Raw genomic sequence first — 27,999 nt, forward strand, 5'->3', positions numbered from 1 at the left:
GGGTCATAAAGAAAAGGTAAGAGACAACCAATCTGTCTCATGTAATTTTACATGTCTCAAGTAGCTAAGGACCCCCTTTATAGCCCACTGAGGAAAAATACCTCTGTACTTTGGTTTCAACCAGCTGACTTATTTTAGGCACGTTCTCAATGCTGGGATGACTTGAACCCCCAAAATACCATTTTTTTTTTCCATTAAATATAAAAGGACAAAGTCTAAACAGCTATCTTAGATGGCACATTCATGATCAACAGGAAGGAATAAGGAATAGCATGTGAGTGAGCTCCTTTCTCCATTGTTGTGTAAGCTTAATTCTGACAGTACCACATTAGGTAGTACTTGACCACCTTCAATTGTTTTGGTCTAACACCAAGTCACACTTGAGGGACATGAGGGACGTAAGTCAAAATGAGGGTAAGATAGGCACATCTGCCCTTGATATTTTTTTTTATAGGAGTTTCATTGGAGGTTTACAAAAAGGCACAATAAAAGAAACATTTCCTCCCTATCTTCTGCAGTATCATACAGCCTTATCACACAGCCTGTAAATTGCAGCTGTCCTCAAGAAACTGTAAACAAATTGTTCAGCAGGTAGAATGGAGAAATTTAATGACTTAACCACACTATAAAACCTAACCTGATCCAGATGCCTCCACAGATACACAAAAAAAGGATGCTACAGCCTGCAAGAAATATGGATACATTTAAAGGATTTCCCTCAGTACTGGTGGGAGAAAACACAACTGGTAATTGTTTACCTAAACCCATATCTTCTCTAGTATTTCATCTCAAATTCAGAAAAAAAAATACACCAAGCAAAAATGTGTGCCAGCTATATCTAGCTGCTCAACTTATTTTCAGCATTTTACAGCTCTGAATGGGAGGTTAATAGTTACAAATTATCTACATATCTACATAATGTAATTATCTACATAATGCAATTATCTTGCATGCTACCTATGTAGGTTATGATAGCCCCAGGCTACTTAAGTCTCATGAAATGGATCCAGACATGGAAACTTGCTCTCGAGAAGCTTTAACATAACTAGGCAAACTACTTTCCACTAAGCAGGAGGTAGGAACACGTAAGAAGCCCAAATCTAATAGGCTTTTGAACTTAACTTTTTGATACATTGAGAACGTCTTTCTGGTATGAGAAAAAGGGTAATGAGAGTAATAATGAGAAATGACATAGTTGAGTCCAAGACAGCATTTTCTCATCCATTAGGATTTTTAAATCTAAACACAACTTAAACTCAGTGTCTGTAACAAATAGTTTAGTAAATAGCAAAACTAATGAAGCCTGCTTTTCTATGCATTATGCTCTCTAACTCCAAATTACCAGGTAGTCAATGTTTTTATTTTATCTCAGGTCAGACAATTTCTACTGCTCATCTTCATCTGTAACTCCAGGGATAATAGCCCCACAAACAGTAGAAAAGCAAATTTCAACAAGTTAGCTACTGCACCATTTCCCTCCCTTTCACTGAAATGTTCAAAGGTCTCCTGCCAAAACCAGCTCTGTCCATTTGGTAGGGGGCCCAACCCTGGCAGGCCAGCCCACCCCAGGGCACCACTTGCAGAAGACTCACCCAGTCCTGCTGCTTGGTGGAAAGACAGCAAGTCATCTGGGACAGTAGCAAGGTCCAGACTAAACTGACTCAATACGGTGCTCTTTCCCTCCCGCTCAGCTCATTCCCTTGGCTTAGCCTGCCAGCTGGGCAAAAGGCGCTAGATCTGCCAGATGATGAAGAGCTATTTAGGGCAGAACATAAGGCAGCTTACTCACCATCAGCCCTGCTCAATCAGGAACAAACCTTTTGAAGTTACAGTAAAGAGTGAGGTGGTTAAAGAGCATATCTCTGTGCTAATACCATCAAGCATCTAACACTTTTTTTTTTAAAAAAAAAGCTTCTTCAGTTATGACACTGACATGAGACAGAAAAGCTGCTACTGACAAATCCGCATATGATTCAAACAGGCCACATGCATGAAACTTTAGGATTCTTTTGGCACTAACAAAAAACATAATTAAATATTAAACATCTTTTCCCCTATAGAAAACCTGGAATTGGACAGACTCATCTTCCATTCATATTTGCCTTGTAACACATGGACAATACTGACTATGCCAGTGTGCTTAGAGGTTCTGGGCATGTTTTGTGGGGCAGCCCACAACATGCCTTTTCCAGTGCCAACACACCAAACTTGCCACATTCAATAGCAATGTTAATTCTAACAAAGCAGAAGAAGATGAAAAAAGCTCTCCCTGAAATGGGGAAAATCTACAAGTGTTAAGTACCACAATCTGATTTTTCTATGTGCATAACCAGAAAGAGCTACAGTCATGGCATGGTGAGTTGGTCAGCTTAGTGTGTCTGAGTAGCCATATGATGGACAAGGTTCAAATCTTGCTTTCACCACTTAAGGAAGTTTTTTAAATATATATTTTTCCAAATAATATATTTCTCTTCCATATAATGAGAACTTAAACTTCCAGAAAAGGAAACAGCTCACCACTCTATTTTACCTATGCTTTCCTCACTTCTATTTGACTATTTAATATCTTCCTATCCTCAGAACCTGAACTAGATGCCTTTAGAATCCATCAGTGCTTCATACTTCAATAACCTTTCCAGGGATTTTTTTTTCTATGTATTTATTATTCCACATGTGAAAATGGTTCTCTTGATATGTCTTATTCTAAGCCTTCCCTAATCTGTTTTCATTTTTCCCCCTTTTTTTCCTCCCTGCAAGAATAAAGAGTTCATTTAACATTAGCCATCATCTCCCTTAATACAGACGTTTTGCTAAAAAACACCGTAAAATATATTTTTCTTTTTGACTTGAAATAAGCCTCTTAATCTTTCTTCATAAGTTACATCTTTGAAGCCTGGTATTATTTGTGTTTTTCCTCTTTGACCACTTAAGAGGAATTATCTGAAAAATCAGTACTGAAAACGAGCCTGGTGTTTGGTCTAAACACTGCTTCCAATAAATTAATAATTCTATGTTTGTCATATGGATAATGCTCAGATTTTTTTTTTCCTTCCAGTCAGTGTTATATTTTTTATACCTTTACATTAACTTTGCACTTTACCAGGCAGAGAGTAAAAAAAAAAAAAAAAAAAGCTATTTTCTTCTTAAATACTACAGCTTACTATCAGCAACTATCTCAAAGAAAACCAAATTTTAAAACAGGACCTTTGGTGTAATTTTTCCCTACAAAACCCTGACAAAAAGTAATTTTGTTCTTATAGGGACTTTCATTTTTAACACTCCTTACACCTTTATCTTCAATGAAGTTTCTGTATCCCAAATCTCTTTTACAGAATGAAGAGATTACTATCTAAAAGTCTAATGCAGTTTTGTTAATCTAGAAACAGCTGAAACATTGCAGATTTCCCTTGAAGCTTTCGTTTGTTGACACTATATGAGGAGTTCCAGTTGAGAAACAGTTAACAGCAAAGAGACCATGTTTATATGCATGTTGATACAACAGGTCTTTGACTGTGATCATGCCTATGGGCTTGATAGTGCAGCAAAGAAGTATTAAATTACATTCACAAAAGAAAACTATATAGATGGATACAGCTGCTAAATAAGATATTCAAAAGTTGGAGATGCCAGAAATAAGGAAACCTATAAAATCCTTGTATATCATGATACACTATCTAATTCAACAGTAAAATACTACTTTTCCTCATCAGGACTCTTGCAGTGAATGAGCTGATCACTGTAACTTAGTTACGTCCTTATGCATAAATCCCCATACATTGGGATGCAAACCAGTATCTAACTAGTATTATTCTACGTATAAAATAATTACTTTCTTTGTGAGCATTTCTAGTGTATTCCCACTGATGTATTTAAGGACTTCAAAAACACCACAAACTTATCTACTAACAACCCTCATGGAATTAAATTTTGTTTTTGAATCTGTGATACAGTTGTTTTCAAAGTCTTGGTATATGGAATCCAGATGAAAAGCCTACTTCACAAACCTGGGCCATCAAAACTACAAGTTCTCCACATTGGTTTGTAGGAAGACACTTCCATGATTAACGGCTTATATACATTGATCATCTCATTTTGTCTTCATTCATTCTTTATCTCTTTATTTAATTGCAATGTCATGGATGATTTGTCCTTGTTTTAAGCTAAATACCAAAAAAAAAAAAAAATAATAATAATGTTAAACACTGACCATTCAAAAAGAAATCTTATTACTGAGATCTCTTGAAGCTTTATTTTGGACTATGAAAAGCACTGTATCAGCCACAACAGATAACACATTCCTGTCAATTCAAAGCACTCCTTTCCCAAGGATTTTGAAGTTTTTAAAGCTATACTGGGGATCACTCTTAAAGTCAGATCCATAGACATGCCATACCACGCTTCTAAACAAAGAACTAAAGAAAGAAGTGTAACTGAAGAAAGTGTAAAATTGATGCCACTAGTTTCCACTTCACCATACCAACACTTGCTTCAATCATACTTCCATTTGCAATGCAGCTGTTCCACTGGCTAACTAAAAGACATCAATACCAAGCAAAAGGCAGTACTACCTTTATTTCAGTTTCTGATTACACTTTTTTTTCTTTTATTAATGATTTGTAAAAAATTGCTTAACACATGAAGCTGTTGTTATATCATGTTAAATAAATATTACAAACTGGAGTTTGGGGGTGTTGATAGCACTTTATAACTTGCTAATTATGTTATGGATTCACAGATGCTTAAAATAAAATAAACAAAAAAGCATTACTTTTCAATGCATAATCAACTTACCAAAAATATCCTAACCTTCTATAATCTTACCTCTTCCCCATTATTAAAATTAAATTAAAAAGAAGAATTGTTACAGGTTCTGAGCAATTTCACCTTTCGTGCCTGAAGATGTTATTGCTCCCAGCTATCTTGCAGAAAACAGAGGGATGTCTGTTCCAACTCAGCATGAAACAGAAATGGATGTGAACCCACTTCTCAAAGTGCCACTTTTCATTAAACTGTATTAGCCAGCATATTCCCTGGGCACTAACCCCCCAAGAAACAGGGAGGCTGACAGTTCTAGATTCCAATGAGATAATTTCTCATCACACTGAGGCCAGAAGAAAGTATTAAAGAAATCCTGAGGAGCAATCCCTATATGAAAGTTGATCCCTAGGTCAGTATATTACTTGGAGCAATCCTGCCCTAGCCCAGCTTCTGCTTCTGGGATAGGGAAATCTGTTTCAGATGTTCTCTGCTTCCTATGGCCTGCATGTCTTGCTGTAGCCTAAAGCAGATACAGAACATTGGAAACAGCAAAGCAGCCAAAGCCCACTCCTTCCCAGCCTCTATTCCTGCACTGTGCAGACCAACAAAGAATGCAGAGGTAGGGCTTTGCTTTTACCAAGTTATCCTGCCTTTGAAATTTGCTACTTATGCTGAAAAAGGAAAAAAAAAAAAAAAAAAAAAAATCAAAAAAAAAGCACATTTCCCATAGCAAAATACTAAAATATGTTGATTCTTTTAAGAGGGAATGGAAAGAGTAAAAGGAAAGCCAAAACTCAAAACAAAGTGGTGGAAAAAAAAAAGAGAGTACTTAAATTCAATATAGTAAAAGTTTAGAAATGCAAGGGAAAAGTTAAACCTTAGTTTTTTAGCTGACAGGAGGAGTGTTTCCTTAATTCCACCAGGGCTGCAAAAGTAAAGCCCCCCAGAATAGGTCCAATGAACCAGCAAGACAGTTTTCTGGCAGTTGAAACAGCAGCAGATGGGGAAAAGAGCAACATCTTTCAAAACTCAGGAGGAGTCTCTCAAGTCACCAAGAGTTCATAGCTGACTTGGGCAAAGCCAGGCTTACAAACTTCACTCTGAGCACCCTCTCCTAGCTACTCACGACAAGCATGAAAAAGTAAGTGCAATTCTTACAGAGGTGGTATATTTATCTATATATTTTTCAGCTGAGTCATATCCTAGCCAGCAAGTTCCTTCAAGCTTTTATCCCCAGCATATACTCAATACATAGATTCACACTCACACTCACTGGATTACAAACTACTCGTTAGTAGAATCCAGAATTTGAGTCAAATTCCACAAATACCTGTCTCTGGAAGCGTGCTGCACAACAGTTTTCATTTATGTAAGCAATATTTTCTTACAGCAAATCAGATCGTTTTCACTCATAAAGCATCTGCTCACATCTTACAGAAGCCTTAAAGGGCACAAAGATTCCTTTATGATGACACTCAACAAGTTGTACACCAGTAACACACCTACTGCTCGCCCACCTCTGACAGGTGCACCAGTGCACAAGACTAGAACTAAACCAAACTTGAAAAAGGCACAGAATGGATGCTGGGTCCTCAGCACCAGCTGTTTCGAGCTACAGCTTCCTTCCTCTCATACCACACTACTTGCTGGAGATGGCTTTTGATTTCACAGCAGTAACATACTTATGTTTTCATTTTTGTCTTTCCTACACTGTATTAGAGATAAGTCTTCTGATTTCCATCTCTGCACACAAAACCCATGACAGGTACCTAAGAGTTGCTAAAGTATGCAGTACTGGAAAAATGGAGACATAAGCTTTGTGATCATCAAAGAAAGACAAACTAAATCAGGACATTGTTCAAAAGAAACTTTCTAATAAAACTAATTTGTCTTGGATTACATTCAGGAGACTTCTTTAATTTTTATTCAGGCACCTTTTGCATAATACATTCAACCCAATTTAATTGCTAACTAGGACATCGGACAAGCTGTGAAAAGGCTGTACAACTAATTTGCATCAAAACATGAATACAAAACAAATTATTTAAATCCCTCTAGATGAAGGCTTAAGAATTTGTGTAGTATCAAATTCTGACAGCCTTTCCATCTCAGCTGACTGTTTTTAACTGTTTATGTATAAACAAGCGTTTATTATATGCATGTATTTTTATTATTATTAATATTTGATAGCATACCTGATTGCAACACAGTGAGCTGCAATTTCCCAGAAATTTACTAGCATTGAGGAAGCTCTTACAGTGACCTACCTCTTTCTCTAGCAGGAGAGTTGGAACTGCAAGGACATTGAGTTACTCATAACAGAATAAAAGTGAAACCATGCTATGCTTATTATCTTAACACCAATTAGAGTAAACATAACATATTTGTACACTTAGAAAAAAATCAGACAATCTAGAACATCACAACTAGAAGAAGGAAAACAGACAAATAATTAAAGTAAAACCAAAAAAAAAAAAAAAAACAAACACTTGAATAGCAAGAATTGCTGATTTTATTATTATTATTATTTTTTTTTAAGCAACGGGGTGCTTTTTTTTTATTGGAAAAAAACATGGCCTATATCAACCCAAAACAAGTGTTCTGAATCTTTAAATTAAAACCTATTAAAAAGAAACAAAACACCTTTGGACTGAATGAAAAACAATTAATAAATTTTATTTGAATTATCAAAAGTTTATGCAGTTATTTATATATTTAATATGCTTTTGTTTATGGTTTTTGTTTGAGTTAAATAAAGAATGGATAAAGGATGGAAAGACTCAGTAGTCCCAGTAGCCTAGTTACAACATAATAAACAGTCTCCCTCTTTTCACCAGGAAGATCCATTACAAATAACCTTGCCCAGTGACAATCTTCCTACTCCTGAGCTAATTCATATGAAAGAAAAGTGTTCCAACTTCTTGCCTGGACTCCACATCTGGCATTTTGTACTTGAGATAGGCATGAACCAAAATCATGAACACCATTACACTAAGATTTTTATGCTCAAATTGATAATTTTTTGAACCACATACTGATTAAACCTTGTGTTGGAAGTGTAAGTTAATACGAGAGTCAAGTCCTAGGCAGCAATGTTTGAACATGAATTTCTTATGATGACTAATAAAAGAAAGGGACTTAAGAATCAACGAGGTTGGTACATATACACACACAACCAACAAACTGTATAGATTGTATTTAGAAGCATGAGAAAAATAAAACAATCTCTCTTGCTTTGCAGTCTGTAATTGTTACATTTCCATTCGTATTTTCCTTAGAAAAGAAATCCTTTCTTCATTGAGAATTTGGGATACTTTTAACTTGTAACATTTTTTAAAATGTCCTGTTAATATCACTTCATAGTTTGTTTTGCATGCAGATAAACCAAGAATGAAATATAGTTTTGTAAAAAAAAAAGTTCTTACAAGAATGTTCTTCAGAGGCTGTTACTACCTGTCCTATCTCACCCAGTATAAACCTCAGATAAAAGGTGTGTTTAGTAAAAGTCTGAAGTCAAAACAAATTTGCAATTATAGCAACAAATACAAAAGAGATATGACAGAGCTGACATTATGTCTTCATTAAAAACATTTGTGTTTTGCTTCTTTGTACTAAACATGACAAGATGGTTACTTTCAGCTCATCTGAACTTTGTTGCTATGGTGTCAAGCAAAGAAAGATACCACCTCAACCAGCAGAAAAACAAAAAAAAATCCAGGTTTCAGGCAACAGAAAAACAGGAAACAAAACTCAGAAATTACAAGTACTGTCTTTCTCTCATGGAGCTCATCTAATATCTCTGGGAAGCATTAAGTGAAGACACACTCAATATCTGCCTTATCTTTACCATGGAAAGAAGAAAATCTTGATACTGTGAAGGCTTGGATGTTTCTTGTAAAGAGTCTGCACGGTTCCCATATATTAAGAAAAATTTAAGTAGTCAGAACAGTCATATTTACACATGCTCAGCACTACTGGTAATCTAGATCATAACAATCCCAATACCGCTCTATTCCACCTCACTTATCTTAGGTTTGCCTTTCTGATATCTAATTGTTCATCCTTAGAAGGATTCTCCACTCCCTACTTCAGCTTACAAACTACATCCCTTAGAAATGTCTGTAACATCATCAGCCAAAAGGATGCAGCAAGCTAGTAGCCCTACAGTGTGTATATACATCATTTGGCCACCCTACTTGGGAGTAAAGACAAACTTTCAAAAAGCTTTACAGAAAGTTCTAGCAGCAACAGTATTTATTTGTCCTGTAGGAAATATTATATACCCACTAATTCTTAATAATTCACAATTGTTTGGAAAAAAAAAAGCTCTCCATTCAGATTGCCTGGTAAAGTCTGGTTGAGTAGACAAATCTCTAAACAAGGCGCAACTCCAGAGAGCTCTCTGAATAATGAAAACACTATCCATAGACTAATCAAAATGGAAATAACTCTACAAGATGCCAACAAATACTTTATATACAGTCTGCAGTAAAGACCATATTATTACTCAACTTTTGTTTTCCAGTGTGTTTCCTATTCCCATTAGACTGTCTGGAAGACATCCTGGTAGACAAACAGCCATGGGTATCTACAGAGTTGTGTTATTTACCTCAGACTGCCCGCAAGGTGCATGTGTACTTTACTAAAACATATTTACATCTTCACTAGCATACAGTGGTATAGCTGACAGCCAAATACTACTGATAAGATAGATAGCAGCTTGTGAAGACAAGGGAGCTTGCTTCAAAGAAATGTATTTCAAGGCACTGTGTGCGCCAGCTTGTGGTGTCAGCGAGGGCAAGGCAGGTGCACAGTTGCTCCTTCATTTTCAAGTAACTTCCACCCCCCCACAGCTTAGAGGTATTTGAATACGTCTACATTTCTAACTCAGCTTTTACCTCTGAAAATACAGAGACTAGCTAAAAGAATTAGTACTTGTTTCCAGATTCTTGCATCATCTTTCTAACTTGAAGAGTGGTACAATTGTTAAAAGAAGCATCTTTAGTAAACCCTTCTGAATACATTTATCCTTTCTTGTATGAAGAGACTGTAAGAATCACGGGACTTCAAGTCAGCTAGTATTCTTCTGAAGGACATGTTTTCAGGCTCTCAATGGGCACTTTTTCTTGCTTTTGAAACACCTGCAATTACACAAAGAAGAAATAAAAAACTTATCCCCCTAGAAAAACACAGGAGAAAGGGGGGGGGGGGACACAACCAAGGAGGCCAGTAACTAGCAGATTACTCCTAGGATCAATAGCGGGCCCAGACACCTTAGAGGCCTTCACTAACAATCTGTACGATGGGGCAGAGGGTAGCCCCTATTCACACATGACAAAACTGGAAGGAGTGGCCAATAATGCCAGAGGGTTGTGCTGCCCTCCAGAGGGGTATCAGCAGGCTGGAGAAGTGAGCTGACAGGAACCTCATGAGGTTTGACAAGAAGGGCAAAGAGTCCTGCACCTTGTGAGGAACCACCCCATGCACCAGCACAGATAAGCCACTCATCTGGAAAGCAACTCTACAGAAAAGGCCCTGAGGGTCCTAGCAGACACCAAGGTGAACAGGAGCCAGCAGCGTGCCCTTGCTTCAAGGGAGACTCTAATGGCATCCTGGCTGCATTAGGAGCAGCGCTGCCAGCAGGTGGAGGGAGGTGAAGCTTCCCCTCTGCTCCAAACTGGTGAGGCCACGCCTGGGGTGCTGGGGCCAGTTCTGGGCCTCTCAGTGCAGGAGAGAAAGGGACGGACTGGAGAGAGTCACCGGGCCACACAGATGGTGAAGGAACTGGAGCACCTCTCCTGTGAGGAGAGGCTGGGAGAGCTGGGACCACTCAGCCTGGAGGAGATTCAGGGGGATCTTGTCAATGTGGATAAACACCTGAAGCGATGGGGCAATGAGGATGGCACCAGGCAACTTGGTGGTGCCCAGTGCCAGGACAAGAGGCACTGGGCATGAACTGGAACACGTGAGGTGCCAGCTGAACATCAGAAGCGCCTCCTTACCATGTGGGTAGCTGAGCACTGGCACAGGTTACTCAGAGACATTTGAGTTCTTGAAGACATTCAAAAGCTGTCTGGACATGATCCTGCGCAACCAGCTCTAGGTGGCTCCACTTGAGCAGGGAGCTTGGAACAGATGACCACCAGAGGTCTCTGCCAACCTCAACCATACTGTTTCTATTAATTCTTCAGGCCAGTGTCTAGGATCCTGCTGGGAAATGCACAAGGGATCTCCACCTGTACCTGCATCACCTCTTCATTTTGTCAGCTGAAACAGGAGATGAATCACATTCCATATTTCCTTCCACAGTCCTTCCCAGGAGCCCTGCTCTCCTGTCTTAATCAAAACACAGCCAGGGAGAGCCCAAGATCAGTACTGGTTTGTCATTCTCAAGAAGGAATTTTGTTGGGATAAATTAATTGTTACTCCAACAGCATCAGTAAAGGGAAGCAGTGGCAGGACCTGGCCCTGCTTTGTACTAGTGTGTACTAGGTGCAGATCCCAGAACTGCTGTGCGCTAAGTCTGCCTGGGGAATAATGAGATGGGAAAGGCACTGTTAGCCTTTGCGGCAACACAGAAAGCTCTTTTGCCACTTAACACTACTAGTGTCACAATAATGTTTTGACATCCATGCAAAGAAGAATTAACTGTAATAAGCCATTTTGAACACCCAGTTATTAAAAATATACAAAAGCATATCAATACTGACATGTTCTGCAAACACTGTGCCTGAAGCTCCAGAACTTCTTTGAAGAGTCTTTCTACATAGTGTTCATACCGGTAACATCTGTGGATTTTTTTCTCCAAAACAAATTAATACAGTTAAAGAGTTATCACTTCAATGCAAAACCATCCAAGTGCTACATATATTGTACACATACTAAATGTATAAAAATTATTTTTAAAAAATACTGAAAATTGTGACTATAGAAAAAACACTAAGCCACATCCTATAACTTGGAATCACAGGTCAAAAAATAACAAAAAAACACACAGAACCACACAACAACACAAACTTAACTTCTTAATTCGCAAAACCAAGGACATTACCAACAGTAGACATCTATGCCAAGGTTGTGGATTAGTTCAGAGCAGCATTAAGCAAATAATTTAATAGAAACATGGAATTTTAGCTACAGTCCATCCCTAGGTTTTCTAAACTTTGTGACATGGACTATTTATTTCTAGTATTAATTCTTGTTTGCCTAGAGAGGAAAAAAAAAAAAAAAAACAAACAATTAAACAGGAAGTCTTCTGCTTACAGCAGCCACAATGGACGCTAACCTTAAGAGTTCCTGAGCAGACTACAACTTGTCTCTGTTTCCCATAAATCTGAAGTTCATTCTCTTCAGGGGTTGACGGTAGAATAGCTCCTTAAGGAAAGCTGAATAGATTTGTTGGTGCTCCTTAGTTGGTTTGGGTGAGGGGTTTTGTGCTTCTGTATCTTAATATCTATATTCATATAGAATGCGTAACATCACAGTGGGAGAAGTGTGATCTCCAGCAAAGCAAATTTCCAATAGTTTTTCAGTGCCATGGTTACACACAAACATTCAGGTGAAACTGAAGGATTCATTTCTTCCTGGTGCCATAATTTCTTTTAGCATAAAGAGGCTAGTTTTCTTCAAATAGTACTTCATTGTCTTTCATGTAACAATCTAAGTTGATTTAGCAAACTCTGCTTAATCAAAACTTAAGTTATTCAGAAGGGCAAAAGACTGTAGTGTATGCAGGGCCTATTCCTACATCAGCAGCAATTGCACCTCTAACAAGGTCAGAGAACACCGTTCCAGAAAACAGAAGTTAGGTACTAAATCATTTACTGGGAGAACATTGATTACAGACATTCAGTTTGACAGCACTTCGTTTCCTTCCCGAATGAGATTGTCAGAAACAGAAAGACAATGTAATAAATAAAACAGTAGACTTTGTGGCACAAATTAAAAAAGACTTCAAAAATATGATTTTGCATTTATTTGGCCCTACTTCCTCGCGTCGCTGACCTGGATAATTCAGCCCTTAGAGCTTTCTTCCATGCATGATGTTTGAAGTCTTTTACTGGACCCAGCATGCAGGTGATGCATGTGGTAGAGGATGCCAAATTTTGAAGCCTTCTTCCCTTGCCCCTCCAACATCACTGATTTGCTGATCCTTCCTTGGCAAGTCTTATCTTGTTTGATATTACCTTTGATAATAACTTCTCACTGACTCATCAAGTCTTCTGTGATACTCCTGCCCTTTTAGCTACTGTGGCTCTACACCTGACATAGACATGAACTCACAATATTATGGGTAAGATTTAACCCCTTCTAGAAAAAAGGTCCAATATTTTTGTCTTATCTGCCACTTTGAATTGTGGCAGACCAAAATACATCTCAGACCTTTTCTTCTATGGTTACATAACTTTAGCTACCAAAAATCTGTCTATTAAAGGATGCAATAGAAGGAACAGAAACCAAATGTGTTTCCTCACTTAGCTGAAGAAAAGTCAAATGTACTAGACCTGTGTTATCCCAATGAAGCTAAGAGCAGCCTTAGGATAGCGAAGACTCAAGCCATCACTATTTATTACCATATCATAACTGAATAATAGAAGAGAAAGAAAGCAAACCCACCTTTGCTAAGTCACACATGCACAAAGAACTTGATACAGTAATGAGCTCTAAGTAAGTCGACTTTACTTCCTCTGAGGCTTGTTTTCTACTGTAGGGAAATAGCTGTCCATCTATGTGGAATTATTTGAAAGCTTAGGGCCTAAACTCTCTATAGCCGAGACAGACACTGACTCCATCCAACTCTTACACAACACACATGGTGAGCAAGCATTTCTTTGGCCTTTACAAACAGGTTTGGCTGGAAAACGAAGAAAAATGATTTGAATGAAAAACGAAGAAAATTAGTTTCTGGCAGAGATTTTATATGCATGAGATCTGATTTATTTTGATAAAATTAAATTTTAAAGACCACATCTTTCCAAAAATGACTTGGTTCCTATAGAGGCAACAGACCTAGAGGGATGTCCTTGAAAGTACAAGACATACGGATAGGGGTAGAGATGCCATCTGCACACTACATGAGACATTGTAAACACCTTCCAGTTTAATTACATATTTTAGTGCAGGTACTAAAAATAAAGATACTATGCAGAATATTAAGCCTACTGAAACAGAAGAACAACTCTATTTTCTCCAATCATCTCTTTTCCATATCGTTTTGCTTTCTCCAGAAGCTCTCCTACTAACCTCATTCCTCCAAAAGCTAGCCAACAACACAGAAGTTTTATCAGAGACTATATACCCTACCTGCTTGAAGTTCTTACTGAACGAACTTCACCAGTTTGACCACTCATCCCCCCCCCCCCAAAAAAAAAAAAAGACTCTTGGTGAAGCAATACTTCCACTTTTGTCTTTCTATAGTGCTTAGGCAGCAGTTGCATGAACACAGGAGTAAGGACAGTGGGTACCAAGCCGTTAAGACAGCCATCTAGGATGGATTTGTTCTTCCCCTTCTTCCTTTCCACATACTCCACAGAAGTTTGTCATCTCTAAACCCAGAAGTACTTAAATTTTCCTTTATCTGAATGAGACTGATTCAGATCTCCCTCCCTCCTTCCCCCCTTTTCTTTTTTAAGAGAAGTATACAGCATTACTAATACTGTGCTGTAAAGTGCAAAGAGCAGTTGCAGGATGGATTAGAAATTTCTCTCCAATAATTTGCTGCATCTTGTTTCTTAACAGCCTAGGACCCTGTAAAAGTGCTACACAGACACAAAGTGGAGAAAAAACTCCGGAATCCAAAACCCAGACCTATCTACTGCAATTTTGCCCACTCCCTCAACAGTTCACAGAACTGCAGTCAGCAGCATATTATAAAATTACATGAGAATAAGAAAGCTGGCGGTATCCTCCAAACAACCCATGAGTATTTCTTGAGCAGTGACAAAGTATATTCATGAATAAAAATCTTGTTTCATTGGACTAAGTACAATCTTAGAAACTAGGTCAAAAATCTATACACATTGACACAGAAGCAATTTTCAAAGGCTGGAAATGTCATTGCCTATCTTGATTTGTAAGTGTCTGGGCAAGCCTCTGTGCATAAACAGGTATCTAAGCTGCAGCATGAACTGCAGAGCTCTCAGCAGTCAGGTGACAGCAGTGATATATTCCAGCAGAAGGATGAAGAAGTTAAACTAATGCATTTCAGTTATGTGTATTTGCCATTTTGACTTGTGCTTAAGTGACAGTATATGGAATAATAGAAGCTAATGTCACCAATTTTGGATTTCACCATTTCAGGAATAGGACATCTGTTATGATCCATTTATACATATAAACATATTAGCAAACATATGTTTGTAAGTATGCACATACAAACAAGTGAAAAGGGAAGGTCTATCATTGTACTCTAGCATATAGCCTGAGTTTCTCTCATCTCCTAGATTCTTCCTTATTTTCAGTACACCTCCCATCCCCAAACTGCATTCAGTTTTCTTTCCCCCTTTACTGTCACTTCACCCTTCTATGACCTTTTTTTTTTTCTCCTCACAACATATTTGGGCTCCAAGAACATTTGGGCAGCAGACAATTTTTGTGTCTTAACTTTGATGTCTTCATAATACAACTGTTTTAGTTTCTAGAAAGTTTGAAATAGGGGCAAACAAATTTGGACACCCTCCAAAATAACTGGAAGGCAGGTAGAATTAGTCAGTATAAGCTCCCAGTATAATATAACCAGTATTATGAGAGGGTGCCCAATTTCACCTTACTCACTATTCATGTGCAAAAAGAGCTATGAGGCTGGACAAGGAGAAACAGCTGCAAAAGATTTACGTTATTTATTAGCCAACATATTTTGATAAGCACATAGGCCAGTTGGGGTATTTCAGGGAAAGTTTAGGAGAAACCAAGAAGCGTGCAAGTTTTTTTAAAAAAAAGTTTTCAAAATCAATTACCTCAGGCCATATGTAGCAGGTCAGGATATTTTAATCAAGCAAAGAAAATGGAAGCTACAGATTGTTGTTCTTTTATTTTAGGAAAAAGAAAATTGACACATTCTTCTGTAGATCTCTAATTCCAGATTAGGCTGATTATGCATTCATGAACTGAGAATTCTCATGCAAAGTGAAAAGTTGAACTGCTAGATCTATTTGCTGGTTTTAGGTGTATTCCGGTATATTCAAATAGTAATTGCATACAGCAATTATACCCATTAGCTGACTATCGGACATACTTGAAAGATATGATTGTTGTAATTGACTTTTTTCCCTGTTTCAGTGAAAGCCAATTCAGTATTGACTAAAAGAACTTCCTTGTTCTAATAGTTGCACAGTTTGGTAATTTTAAAACAAGAACTCTTTAAGGCCATTTATCTATGGTTTTAATAAAACATGAAGGACTATATCAGTATGATTTATGTACGATGTAAATTGCAATCTGGTCTTATCTACAATGCAAGGTACATATTTATATTCAATAGATACTCTATTCTGTAGAACTGCATAAATCTACCCCCTCAGAGGCAGCCTTAGCTCAGAGCAAGTCATTAAAAAAAAAAAACACCACCACTAAATAGAAATCAGTCTGCTTCTTTCACTGACATTCCAGGTGGAAAAGTAATAAATTAAACAAATCAAATAAAAACAAAAAACAAACAAGGGAATGGACAAAGGCACTGTATGTTGAACCTATATAAAAAAAATTTCTATGTTGATTTTTTTTTTTACACAAAGTTCTGTCAGCAGAAGGTGCCACACCTCCTTCAAAGTCTTTCAAGAAACACGCAGAAAGGAAGTGGAAACACCACACATACTGTGTTGTTCTGATCCCAAACTCTCTTGGTTCATATAAGATCATGACATATGAATGACATAATGACAAGGAGATGTAATGCATAACATCATGGTTTAGACTCTTTCTCCTGATCTAGTCACCACCACTTTGAAGCCTTAAATGTTTGCTTTGGTTACAAACAATGCTGGGCAGTCTGACAGGCAGCAAAATCTCCTTTGCTTACAGGCTTGGGAGGGAACCTAGCGAAGGCCACAGTAGGTAGCCTGTGTCAGAATTCACAGCCTCAGCTAAAGACAGACCAACAAAAACAACCTACAAAACATGGACCTGAAGCAAGCCTGAAAGAACTACCAAGACCACCATTTAAGCACTCAGTGGCATAATTTTTTCCAACTCTCATAATATTGAGAATTATAAGCAATGTTGAAAAAAAAATCTTCATGAGTTAGTTGTTCAGCAGCTGAATGGCCTATAGCTGGAGTGACAGTTGTTCACGATCCTACACTGTCAGACACAATACCAGTTTCTTTAAATTGATTAAACTCATTGCACTCAATCTTCAGCTGGTATCTGTAGCCACAAGAGTATGCTGTTGGGCACTGGAGTGTAGTTAATATCTCGAGATAGTTGAGTAAATATTTTTATTTGCTGATGTGAGCCATTGGTCAAGCTATCAGTAAGTGTTCAACAAGACTATGTTCAACAAGACTACACTTTGTGATTTTATTAAATACTTTTGAACAGTTTCTAAAACAAGCTGATTTCTGTAACACATTATTCTTAACTGCTGCTTAATAAAAAAAAAACACTTTTGTTTTAATACACCTTCCAATTCTTTAGCAGAAGAAATAAGTTAAATATTTTAAAGTGTTTTTATTTTTTATCCCCCCCCCCCACCTTCGCCCAAGTCAAGTGAAATCTGGTCTATTCAAGTACTCTGTCTATTGTGAATATCAAAATCTTGAAGTACAATTACACATCTACCATTTCTGTAGCCTTTTAACTGTATAATCTGGAGAGGGGGAAAAGTTACAGAGGCTGAAAAACTAGACAATACATTGAGGGAAACAGAAGTTATTGATGTACTTAGTTATTCAATTTGTTGCTGAGAAAAAAGGCCTAGAAGGATTATCTACCAGATTACATTCTGCAAACGGACACAGCTCTGATCAGATCTATATCCTTATTGTGCTAAGAGATGTAAAAACACTTCTGAACCCTAAATAGACTATAACCTGCTGCAACAATGTATAGCAAGCAGTCACAAAGCAAAGGGAATGCAGCAAAGACAAGTAAGTAAGCAAGTATAAGGAGGAGTAAATAGCAACTATGTATGCTTGCAAAGACAATACAAAGTCTTCTTTGATTAGAAGATACCAGAAATCCCTCATGGATAAGTAAGTAGCAGATATCAACTCAAATTTCCCTTAAGATTCCCACAGAAATAGGTAGTGAGCAGAGAGAACAGGAATGGACTTGCAAAGCTTTTGATGAAGTATTCCCATGTGGAACTGTACCATGGCAAAAAGAAAACCTAGGAATGGGGGGCAGAGAGTGGTGTGACAGTCAGAAGAGAACACTATGAAAAATGCTGTTGGCAGTACTGGAGTTCTGATTAGATTTGTGACCAATCAGGCCAAAAGACACTGGAGGTAGAAGCTGCAAAAATGAGGCAAGAGAACTTCATTAGAAACTTAGATACTAAACAAAGAAGAAAAGAGAAAGCTTCTGGGAACCAGAAAGAGAAAGTGAGCTCCTGCTTCAGTTTGCACATGCTATCTCAAGCATCAGGCTTTCCTCCACATTTTATTATTTTGTCAGACGGTGGAGCAACCTCTATGGAAACTTATATTGATTACCAAGACCAGACCCTCTTAGACGTAGTATTGGATCTCCCTGAAGAGTTCTGGCAGGCAGCATTAGCTAGTGGGTGGCAGATACCTTGATTCTGCCAGCCCTTCCATGATAATGCATATGCCCCCCACATTAGGGATATCACAGCCATTACATGCAGAATTATGCAGAGCCATCTTTGTCACCACATTAAAAAAAAATCTCATTTAAAAATCATTGAGAATTACAAGGAAAAGACATGAACAAACATCATATTAAACCCATCATTAAAAGTTACACTTAACAATGAAGATCAAAGACAAACTTAGCAGCTCCAGCATTACACCTAGCTGGGGACTTGGCTAACTGGCCCTTCCCCAGGTAGGGGTACACCTTGAGGAGCTCTGTCTTTGCAAAAAGGGAGTACAAAAGCATGTATTTCCAGCTACCCCCAAGCAATTGGTTTCAATGACCTGCCCCATTTCAGCCTAAGAGAACAGACCCTGCAAACCCCTAGGTGTTTGTAATGACTTGGGTTAATGTGACCTTTCGGTCACTTCTGCTTAGCCTTAACTCCACACTAAAACTTGTAAAATCAGCAATCAAGTACTTTCAATTAATGCACACTCTCAATTTTTAAAAAGGTGCCTTCCTATATTTGTGCAGATACCTTAAAATAGCCATTTTAATTAACACTGCATAATTTAACAAATATAAATCTGTAAGCAAGTTTGTAGGGTTGATGTTAACTTGTCAACAGTTAAAACTACTCATCATTTATAACCCTTAGCTTGCTCCAAGCTTCGCATAAAGTTCAAACATTTAAGGATCACTTTGCAAAACCCCACAGCCCCTTGATTTTGTCAGCACTGGCAGCCATGCCTGTCCATGCATACTGTGAATGACGACTAGCAAGGGAGGAAAGAGTTTATTGTCTAGAAAATTAGGCCCTTTTATTTGATAGATTAGTATTTTCATTTACAGCTGATCATTTGGCAGCTCACACACATCATCTATTGAGGGAGGTTAATTAGAATAGCTTTGTGCCCCAGGTGAACACACAAGATCTGTGTACATCTGTAAACATACACAAATTTAAAATTTCAACAAAGTTCTTGACTTGGTATCTATTGCTCCTTCTTGCTTTATTTTGGTATACCTAATAAGCATAAGTAATATGCTGCACATGCAATTGACAAGTTAACTCCTACAGTATAAAATTTATTCCTCTAATAACAATTGTAAGTCATAACTGCTAGCACAGAAACATACAGTAATGATGCTTTCAGTTACTTATCTCTGTACCAAAGGATTTTTCTACTTTCCTGATGACAACAAAATCCTTGTCCAGTACATTTATAACACTGTCTATTAAAAGCATGAACTATTTTTTATTAGTTTTTACAGTTGTTTAATATAGTACAAATATCAATATTGCACAGCTACAACAAACACACAAGTAACTCAAAGTACACTGGAAACACAGATGTGTATAATTATTCTTTAACAAGCTTATTGATTGCAGTAGACAGATTCAGCTAATTGCCAAAAGGAAGCTTGTGGCAGAGTACAAAATAAAAAAAAAAAGCATGCCTCAAAATTCTTCTGCTTTTAATGCTAGTACATAGAAATGTAATAGTATAAATTGCTTTATATCGATGTGTCCCAACCCACTTAAAAAATGTTCCTATCCAAGACTTACCCTTGGCAATCAATTCTAAAATGAAATAGTAAGCTACTTCATTAATCTTACAACAGGTGCCAAAGATTGAACCTCAGCTACTACACATTTCAGCCCCCATAAAAACATGAGCCTTAGAAAAGGATTCCCTGCAGATTGCTGGGGAATGTTAGCCTACCTCACAAAGGCTCTGTAGAGACATTTCCCTCTGAAACCAAGGCCCCCACTCTGTTTCTTTTAAAATTGATCATGGATCATTTTAAATAGGTGATCTGCAGTAAGAGAGCTCTCACTTATACAGCTAGGCATCAGATAAGGTTTGACACAGGCAGGCAAGAAAGGAAGGAAGCTCTATAACCACGTTTCATGAAATTGAGAAGAGACACAATGCTATATGATGACCGTGGCTTCTAAAGAAAGGGAATAAGGGCCAAGAAATCACAAAGCTTCAATAATAGTATAAAGACAGGTTAAGAAATAAAGAGGGGAGGGTCTACAATTTCCTCTTCTTTTTGTGGGCAGATATCTGGGCCCTCAGGATAGCTATCTCACTTTTTTCGTTCTGTGAACATGGAGCTCTCAGCCTCGTACAAACAAGCAGCAAGCAGATACAAAGGGTTCAAGTGCTGCAACAGCACAGCTTCCAGTACCTATCAGGTAGTCTAAGGTATCCTGATTGCTCAGGACAGGGCACTTTTTTTTTCCTCCTGTTCATAAAATCTTGACTCACTGACAGACCTCATTTCCATTATTTGTCTTTTACTTTTTTTCCAATGCATCCAAATTTTGTCTAGCCAAAATACTTTATAACAAGTCATAACAGCTGAATTCTAAATAAACTGAATTAGTACTCCATTTTGTTCAGCCCAAACTAATAAATTACCATCAGCACCTACATATCTGTGTGATAAAACTAAATTCTAACACTTATTTTTTCTTTGCAACGTTTTAATATATTTTTTTTTTCCTCCAGTTCCTTCATTTTAGATCCCCCTTTCAGTCATTTCTACTTTCCAGCTTACTTCACAGAAAATATATTTTCCAAATATTTTTTCCCATTCTACAGCTCTCTTACCTATAAGCATATAATCCATCTAAATCTATGATTTCACTTACCAGGCATTAAACTGTCAGAATTCACAGATTAAAGGTAAGAAATCCCTCAAAATGACAACTGGCTCAGCCCTTAGCCCAAGGTTCACAAAGCTGCCACAAAATGAGGCTAATGAACCTCTCTTAAGGGGCATACGTCTTTTTATAGGGATCATACAGAAGGCACTTAGCCTGAGGGCCCAGTCTTCCCAGGTGCTTTAAATCACTTTGTGCTTGGCCAAGCTGTTCTAATTCCCCCCTTTATGCTGTATAGGAATACCTCACACAGAAGTGTTTGAATTGCTTACAGATACTTTCAATTAACGTCAAGAGGCACACAATTATAGCTGTGAGGACTTACTACCTTGCCTTTTTATTTCTTCCCCATTCTTCCACCCTGCTTTGAGTTTTATTGAAATACACAACCTGACAAGGCCTATGGTATCGTTGGACAACTTAAATTCTGTTGATAATAAAAGCTGTTTTTAGGATTCTATCTGGGTATTTTGACAAGCATGTCAAGAGAGTTTCTACAGGGGGAATTTTTTGATTTCTGGAGTGAGGGAGGCCTGTAGCCCAACTGAGAGTCATCTTGAGGCAACAGAAACCACCATGAAGTGGTGGTTTTCCAAGGTGTCACTGCTGTGATTTAGCTGGCCATCTATTAATCTGAGGTTTAATGAAAGCAAAACTATGTCCCTAAATAGCTAAAACACAGTAGACATCATAGTATTCCTATTCTAGCATGTTCACAGTAAGATCTAATCCTAACACAAGCTGGAATTCAAACTGTAGGAAAAAAAAAAAAGGGGGGGGGGGTGGGCAAATGAAATGGGAAAATCTAATGATGTGATTTCACAATGAAATGTAAACAGTAATACCAAATGGCAACACTTGCTTCTAGTCACTAAGCTGCTGTATAGCTCTGTAACTCAATACAGTTGTTGCCACTGCTGGCATAGCCCACAGGCTTTGTACCAATGCTGCAAGGCCTCAAGACAGGGGCATGTCAGCTTTTGCCTAGGCTTGTTTTAGGCTTGCCTGGAGCTATATTTTTAGCTTAATAAACTGTAGTATCAACTGTTTAATTGTCAAGTAACAGTTACCTGGCTTAGTTTGCCCTAGTTTTGTACAATGGTGTGGTATAAATCTGACTGCTCTTGGAATTTTGATATATTTTTACAACAAATGGATAACAGTAGCAAGTTGTTATTTGTCATACAGCAATCTAGGAACCTGGAATAAAAATGCAGCATGGAAGAGTGCAGGCATAGGATGGTAGCAGAGGCATTCAAGATACAGAGACCCAGAGCTGTAGAAAATCTTCAGCAGTCAACTACCAGTCACTAAAGGAAGCAACCTTGGGAGCTGGATCACAACAAACATCCAACATCTGTAAAACATACCACCTAGGATGCAATGTGGCATCCTAGCACACTGATGACAGCAAACCAATGAAGAAAGAGCAGGATGTAGAGTATGTTACAACAATTTACTGAGGCAGCCTGAAGGGAACTCTAGAGCAAGGGGGAAAGCAGCCAGTGACAGGACTGGGGATGCCAATGACCCATTGCTGCCCACCCTCCCCTCCACTCCTGCTTTACCTGAGTGAAACTGCTGAGGCCCCACAGAGGCACTGGAAGGGAAAGTATAACACTGAAGCAAAGGGGCAGATACTAGGCTGTGTGTGGAACAATTTTAACTGCATTATTATTGAGACTTTTTTTTTGTTAATATTGTTGTTCTGCTTCTTTTGCATATAACAATTAGAGCTCAAACAATAATAATTCTTTGATTAGGCCGTGAAGAATTCTTTTTGACAATAAACTCCCTGCTTTGCACATCAGGGTGTTTCTTTCAAGAATTAACAAATTGCAAGAACTGCAGTGTAAAACTCATAGAAAATGAACTGGCAGAGATAACCTTGACCTACAAACAACTGGAACAATATCTCACTTGCTTCCAAAAGCAGGTAAGACTCTTTCTCCTCTATCTTTTTAACAACTCTAGTTGTCCTTATAAGTATATTAAACAAATGAGTACTGTAGGAGTTCTACCCCACCACCACCTACCCACTAAAGATTAAGTAATCTCTATGAAGCTTTCTGCTGGGTATTTTCTAAGAGTGATGGCCTCCTCTGTATGCATTTGCCCTGAAGTAGAGACATAGGGTAAACCAGCTTCGTATTGGCTAAACACCTCTGACTGAAACAAATATCCATGAGGTGAGAACGATGAATGCTTCAAGCCCAATGGAAGGCAATGACATATAAAACATTTCATTTCACACAAAGAATACATTTAGATGTTAGGATAGCTGTCAGCAACCATGAATCCATACCATCTATGACTAAGCCAGGCAATATTTTTATTTTAATAGCATTACACAGATGTTCTGAGAAACACTGCTCGTATCTAAGTCATTTAACAAATTTAAAATTAGACACAAAAGTATTTTCAAATTTGTTTTAGCTTTGTTTATACAGATTTTGTTACTGTTATTCTGAACCCAGTCACATCTTGAATAAATGCAGTGAAACAGATTTATGAGAACAATGCACAGCGTAACTCACTTCTGCTCATTGGGTACTCACTGTAGGGATAAACTGAAGCCATCTGTTTGTTACTATTCCTGCCATCATGAGGCCACATACATATTTTACTGTTTTCTATGTGCAAAATTATCTGACGCACCGCAGCACCGTTTTCTGCTTCGTGGAAGATGAGGTGAGCAGGCCCTGAAATCCTCTATTACAGCAGGGCATGCCTGAGATCAGCATCAGAATACCATGAGCACAGAAGTGTAGTCAGTGCCCTAGCTGGCATCTGCAATGAAAAGACCCCTCATTTTTCAACAGTGTCTTAATCTTCACAAGTGTAATTACAGCATTCTTCAGTAATGGTAAATACAAATTACACTCTGTTCTGCAAGACAAAGATAAGCTCTTTTTTGTGTTTCAACAAAAACAACAACAACGGAAACAAAATAGGAAGTGAGATTGTAGTAAGAAGATATTTATCCCAGCCTAAATATTAGCTTTATGTAACACTTTTTAAAGTACCTGCACAGAAACTGTATGTTCCTCAGCTCGGCATCCTAACAATCATCTTATGAAACTACATTGGAGACAATATTTTTTTTTAATTATTTTTATTTTTTGCAATACTCTTTCATGGCTATGAAATATCGGCCTTAAGTCTCAATGAAATCTTGACTGTGATTTGCAAACGTGTGTTAAAGACGAGTAATAAATTGCATTCTAGTTACTAGCTTAATTATTTGAATAGTTCACCTCATCTTTTCTTGGTTAATTACTGATTTCCATGTTATGTAATTGAAATTATGGTTAAAAAAAAGAAGTATCCAGGGTGTCTAAAATTGCCATGTTAGAAATCAGAGGCCCTTTGTATTCAATTAAGTTTCATTGAAGCAGCCTGTTGCTTGACATTATTGGGGGAGTAACACAAGTTCACTATCATAGACCAGCTAGCAAGCAAGAAACTTCTACATTTGAAACTTAGGAGTGTCATGCTTCCTTCCAGAATTATTTAAATGGAGATTTGCCACAGTTTCCAGTCTATAAACTAAATCCCAAGAAGTCCTATCTAATCCTCTTTTTTATTATTATTTATTTTTTTAGCTAGCAAAACAAGTTTCAGTCTTGGTAATGTGGTTACAATCTATTTGTATATATTGTTTATCACAACAAATAGAATTTATAACAAAGCACAGAGCAATAAAAATACATTTCACACTAGTTTTTTATATATCTATTATTGTTGAGACAGGAAGTCACTTATCCTGCCTTGCAGAACATTTAATCCTTTTTACTATTCAGATCCAACGGGATTTAAGGACGTACAACATTTCATAGGGCTGGACCTGAAAGCATTCCAGGCAAAAAAAAATATCTTAACCAGCTTCACAGCCCCAACAGCTCTACTTCTGGAATGCTTTTATCTATTATTTTTAGAACTTGTAATTACTCATTTTCACATACTCATTTCTAAAAACTGCCAAAAAAATTGACAAACATGTAAAATATACTGTTAAAAAAAATAAGAATAAATGAGAGGGATATGATCCCTTCCCATTATTTTTTAATCATGTAAAAAGTGGGATTGTTTTGTATGGAGGACATCATTTCTTGTTCACCAGTTCAAGCCATCAGAATGATATAGACCTTGGCCATGGTAATTTCTTCCTTCTGCACCCTTTGAATGCCTTGCAAGTTTTGAAGAAAGTAAATAGATTGGCAAGGAAAGTGGTGCTTTAAAACACATACAGAGACACAGGGACACACAAATCCCACTCTATCTGGGGGGTTGGCTGTATTTGATCTGAACCACCCACTGCGCACCTCCTGTTTCAAACCTTTGGTACAGGCATTAGTTAATTCACTCTGTTATGCAGTTTTAGACAATAGACTATTTGAATTTGGTCTTAGTTTTGTGTTCAGTTCTCTAAACCCACAGCACCGAATACATTTAATTTGTCTTTATTTTCATTTTGCTAAGCAACAGGTGTTTAGTAGGCACAGGCTGTCTCTCAGAGGGGAAGAGAAGGACAGTCAAATTAGTTGTAGCTCCCTTGTTGAAGTGAAGAACAGAAGAAAAGAACTAAGCAAAAAAAAAAAAATGGAGAAAAATCAAAGTGAAAACTCTAGTGTAACCTCAGCAAACCAGCAGGTGATTAATTGCTTAAAAAGAATGAGAAGGTGAGAGACAATGGGTTTATACTAGACTTTCCCAGCATGGCACAGAATTCCGAAGAACACCTTGATCAAATCCCTCGTGTCAGGAAGGCCAGCGTTACAAGGGAAAGTGTTAATGTCAGAGCAGGTGCAAAAGGAATACACAATTCCTACTCTTTCAAAATGTGTTTTGTTGCAGCAGATGCACACTGTTGTATCTGCATTCTGTAAAGAGGACCACATCACAGCCTGAATAGCCCGAGGCCTGACCTTTGCACCCCACTTTGCTACTGGGGAGGCAGCTGCGAGAGGGGTGAATGAGGAAGGAGGGCAGGAAAAGGGAACTGTCCGTAAATACGCAACAGGCTGCTGTTCGGTTATGTGTCCTGGAAAACCCTGCTGTGCGTGCGTTCATCTATGAACGGTTAAGAACCAAAATCTAGAAATGATACATTTCCAGATAGTAATTCATCAATTGCTGAACTATATGAAAGGGACTCAATACACACTGTTCAAATTGCGCTGTATTTAAATTTCTTCAGAATTTGAAATAGAAATTTGCTTCTTTGATGAATATCTGTTTGGCTAAGGCGACTTTTCATTCCCACCTTTCTCCTTTATTTGCTTATCACATTAAAACTACTACTTTTTACACAGAAAGCCAAAAAAACAAAGCATAAATGATACTTACAAAATATTTTACATAACAAGCTCCTTTTGAGAAATGAGAATATTAAAATTTCAAAAGTACAGTCACAGCAAGTGGTAGGCAAGCAACGAAGATAAATCAAATCCTATTTCTTGCCATGCTGTGAAAAGACGCCTGGCTTTTAATCATCCTGATGTGCCATATGTAAATTCCATCAAAGAAGAAGTTTGGTAAATGTTATATTTCATAACCACAGGGAAGAAAGCTATTTATAAACATCAATTAAATGATATAATATAGTCTAAAGACATTAATAACAAAGCTATTAATCTAGGTAGACATTACTCATATTGGATAGTCTTTCTTTTATTGTATTTTTGAACACGTATTTAGCTAAGAAAATATTACATGTTTTTACTCAAGGTCACGCTAATCTGTCCATGTGCAGTTTCCATAGTATCAGTAATTAAATTGTTCCAGAATAAATAAATAAATAAAATAATCCAAAGCATTCTTACCTAGAATCATTTTCTCAATAATAATAATAAAAAAAAAAAAGAGAGAGAGAGAGAGAGAAAAGAAAAAAAAAAAAAAAAAAAAGTTTCTCAGTACCTAAGATTTATATATAGTCAGAAATCTCTAAAGGAATAAAGAGCAAAACATTTCTTCCAGATGCACAATATATAGCTACCTGCATGTATATGTACCTTAAATGCTAATTCATGGTGTGTTTTGCTAGTCTCAGGAAACATTTGGAGATGGAATTGTCGTCAACAGGGCACAGTAGAGAGGGTTAATACCATAAGAAATCTATTTGCAAGCTCCCAAAGCAGTGAAGAGCCAATCATAATAATACTACTATTATACTGCAATTGTACATCACTTGCATTAGAAGAAAGTAAACACATTTAAAACCATTAAAAATTGTTACGTTTCACAATATTTCTAGGGAGTTCGTAGTCATCTTTGTCACAAGTAATATAAGTACAGCTTTGGCACAGCGTAGTTTATCCATCCAATCTCAGATGGTTATGGCAAATGGAACACAGATCTTGAGGCCCTAAATACTAGACTAGCAATTAAAAACTTCCTTCTTTCATGGGAAAGAAGCTAAATGCAACAAATTTCAAGCAGCCACTCTGTGGCAAAGCATAAGGAAGGCTCAGAGAAGCCTTCTTGTAGTAATGGGACTGACAGGCCAGAGGGATCAGGGAAGGACACAGCCCGTTACTTTTCTGTGTAATCGACGCATGAAGGAATTTATTTTTTTCTCATCGGACATCAGGTTTTAGAAATACAATTTCTAAAAGCCTACTGGAAAGCACACCCTACCAAAACAAAAAGAAGCTTTCAAGATACTCTGCACTTCCTTTGCATATTTTTCTTTCCATCTACAAGAAAGCTGAATCTAGTTTTCAGTCTGAGCAAAATTTATAGAAGCATTTGCTTTCTGTAACAGAGAAACAAACATTTTCAGCTACATATTTAAAACCAAAGAT

The 27,999-nt window shown here is 37.5% G+C and overlaps 1 protein-coding gene across 5 annotated transcripts in view; it reads right to left on the reverse strand.

Annotated features, from left to right (window-relative positions):
* Positions 1–27,999, reverse strand: part of CADM2 (cell adhesion molecule 2) — a 674,480-nt gene that overhangs the window by 318,994 nt on the left and 327,487 nt on the right. The window contains exon 1 of one of the 5 annotated variants that reach the window (XM_035315332.1): positions 21,182–21,203. The exons of the other annotated variants lie outside the window; for them this stretch is intronic. Within the exon in view, the coding sequence (XP_035171223.1) occupies positions 21,182–21,188 (7 nt within the window). The 5' untranslated portion in view covers positions 21,189–21,203. Of the gene's footprint in view, positions 1–21,181; positions 21,204–27,999 lie in introns of those variants that run through there. 5 annotated transcript variants of the gene reach the window in all.

The sequence above is a fragment of the Oxyura jamaicensis genome, chromosome 1 (genome assembly GCF_011077185.1).
Source record: "Oxyura jamaicensis isolate SHBP4307 breed ruddy duck chromosome 1, BPBGC_Ojam_1.0, whole genome shotgun sequence".
NCBI classification, from domain to species: Eukaryota; Metazoa; Chordata; class Aves; order Anseriformes; family Anatidae; genus Oxyura; species Oxyura jamaicensis.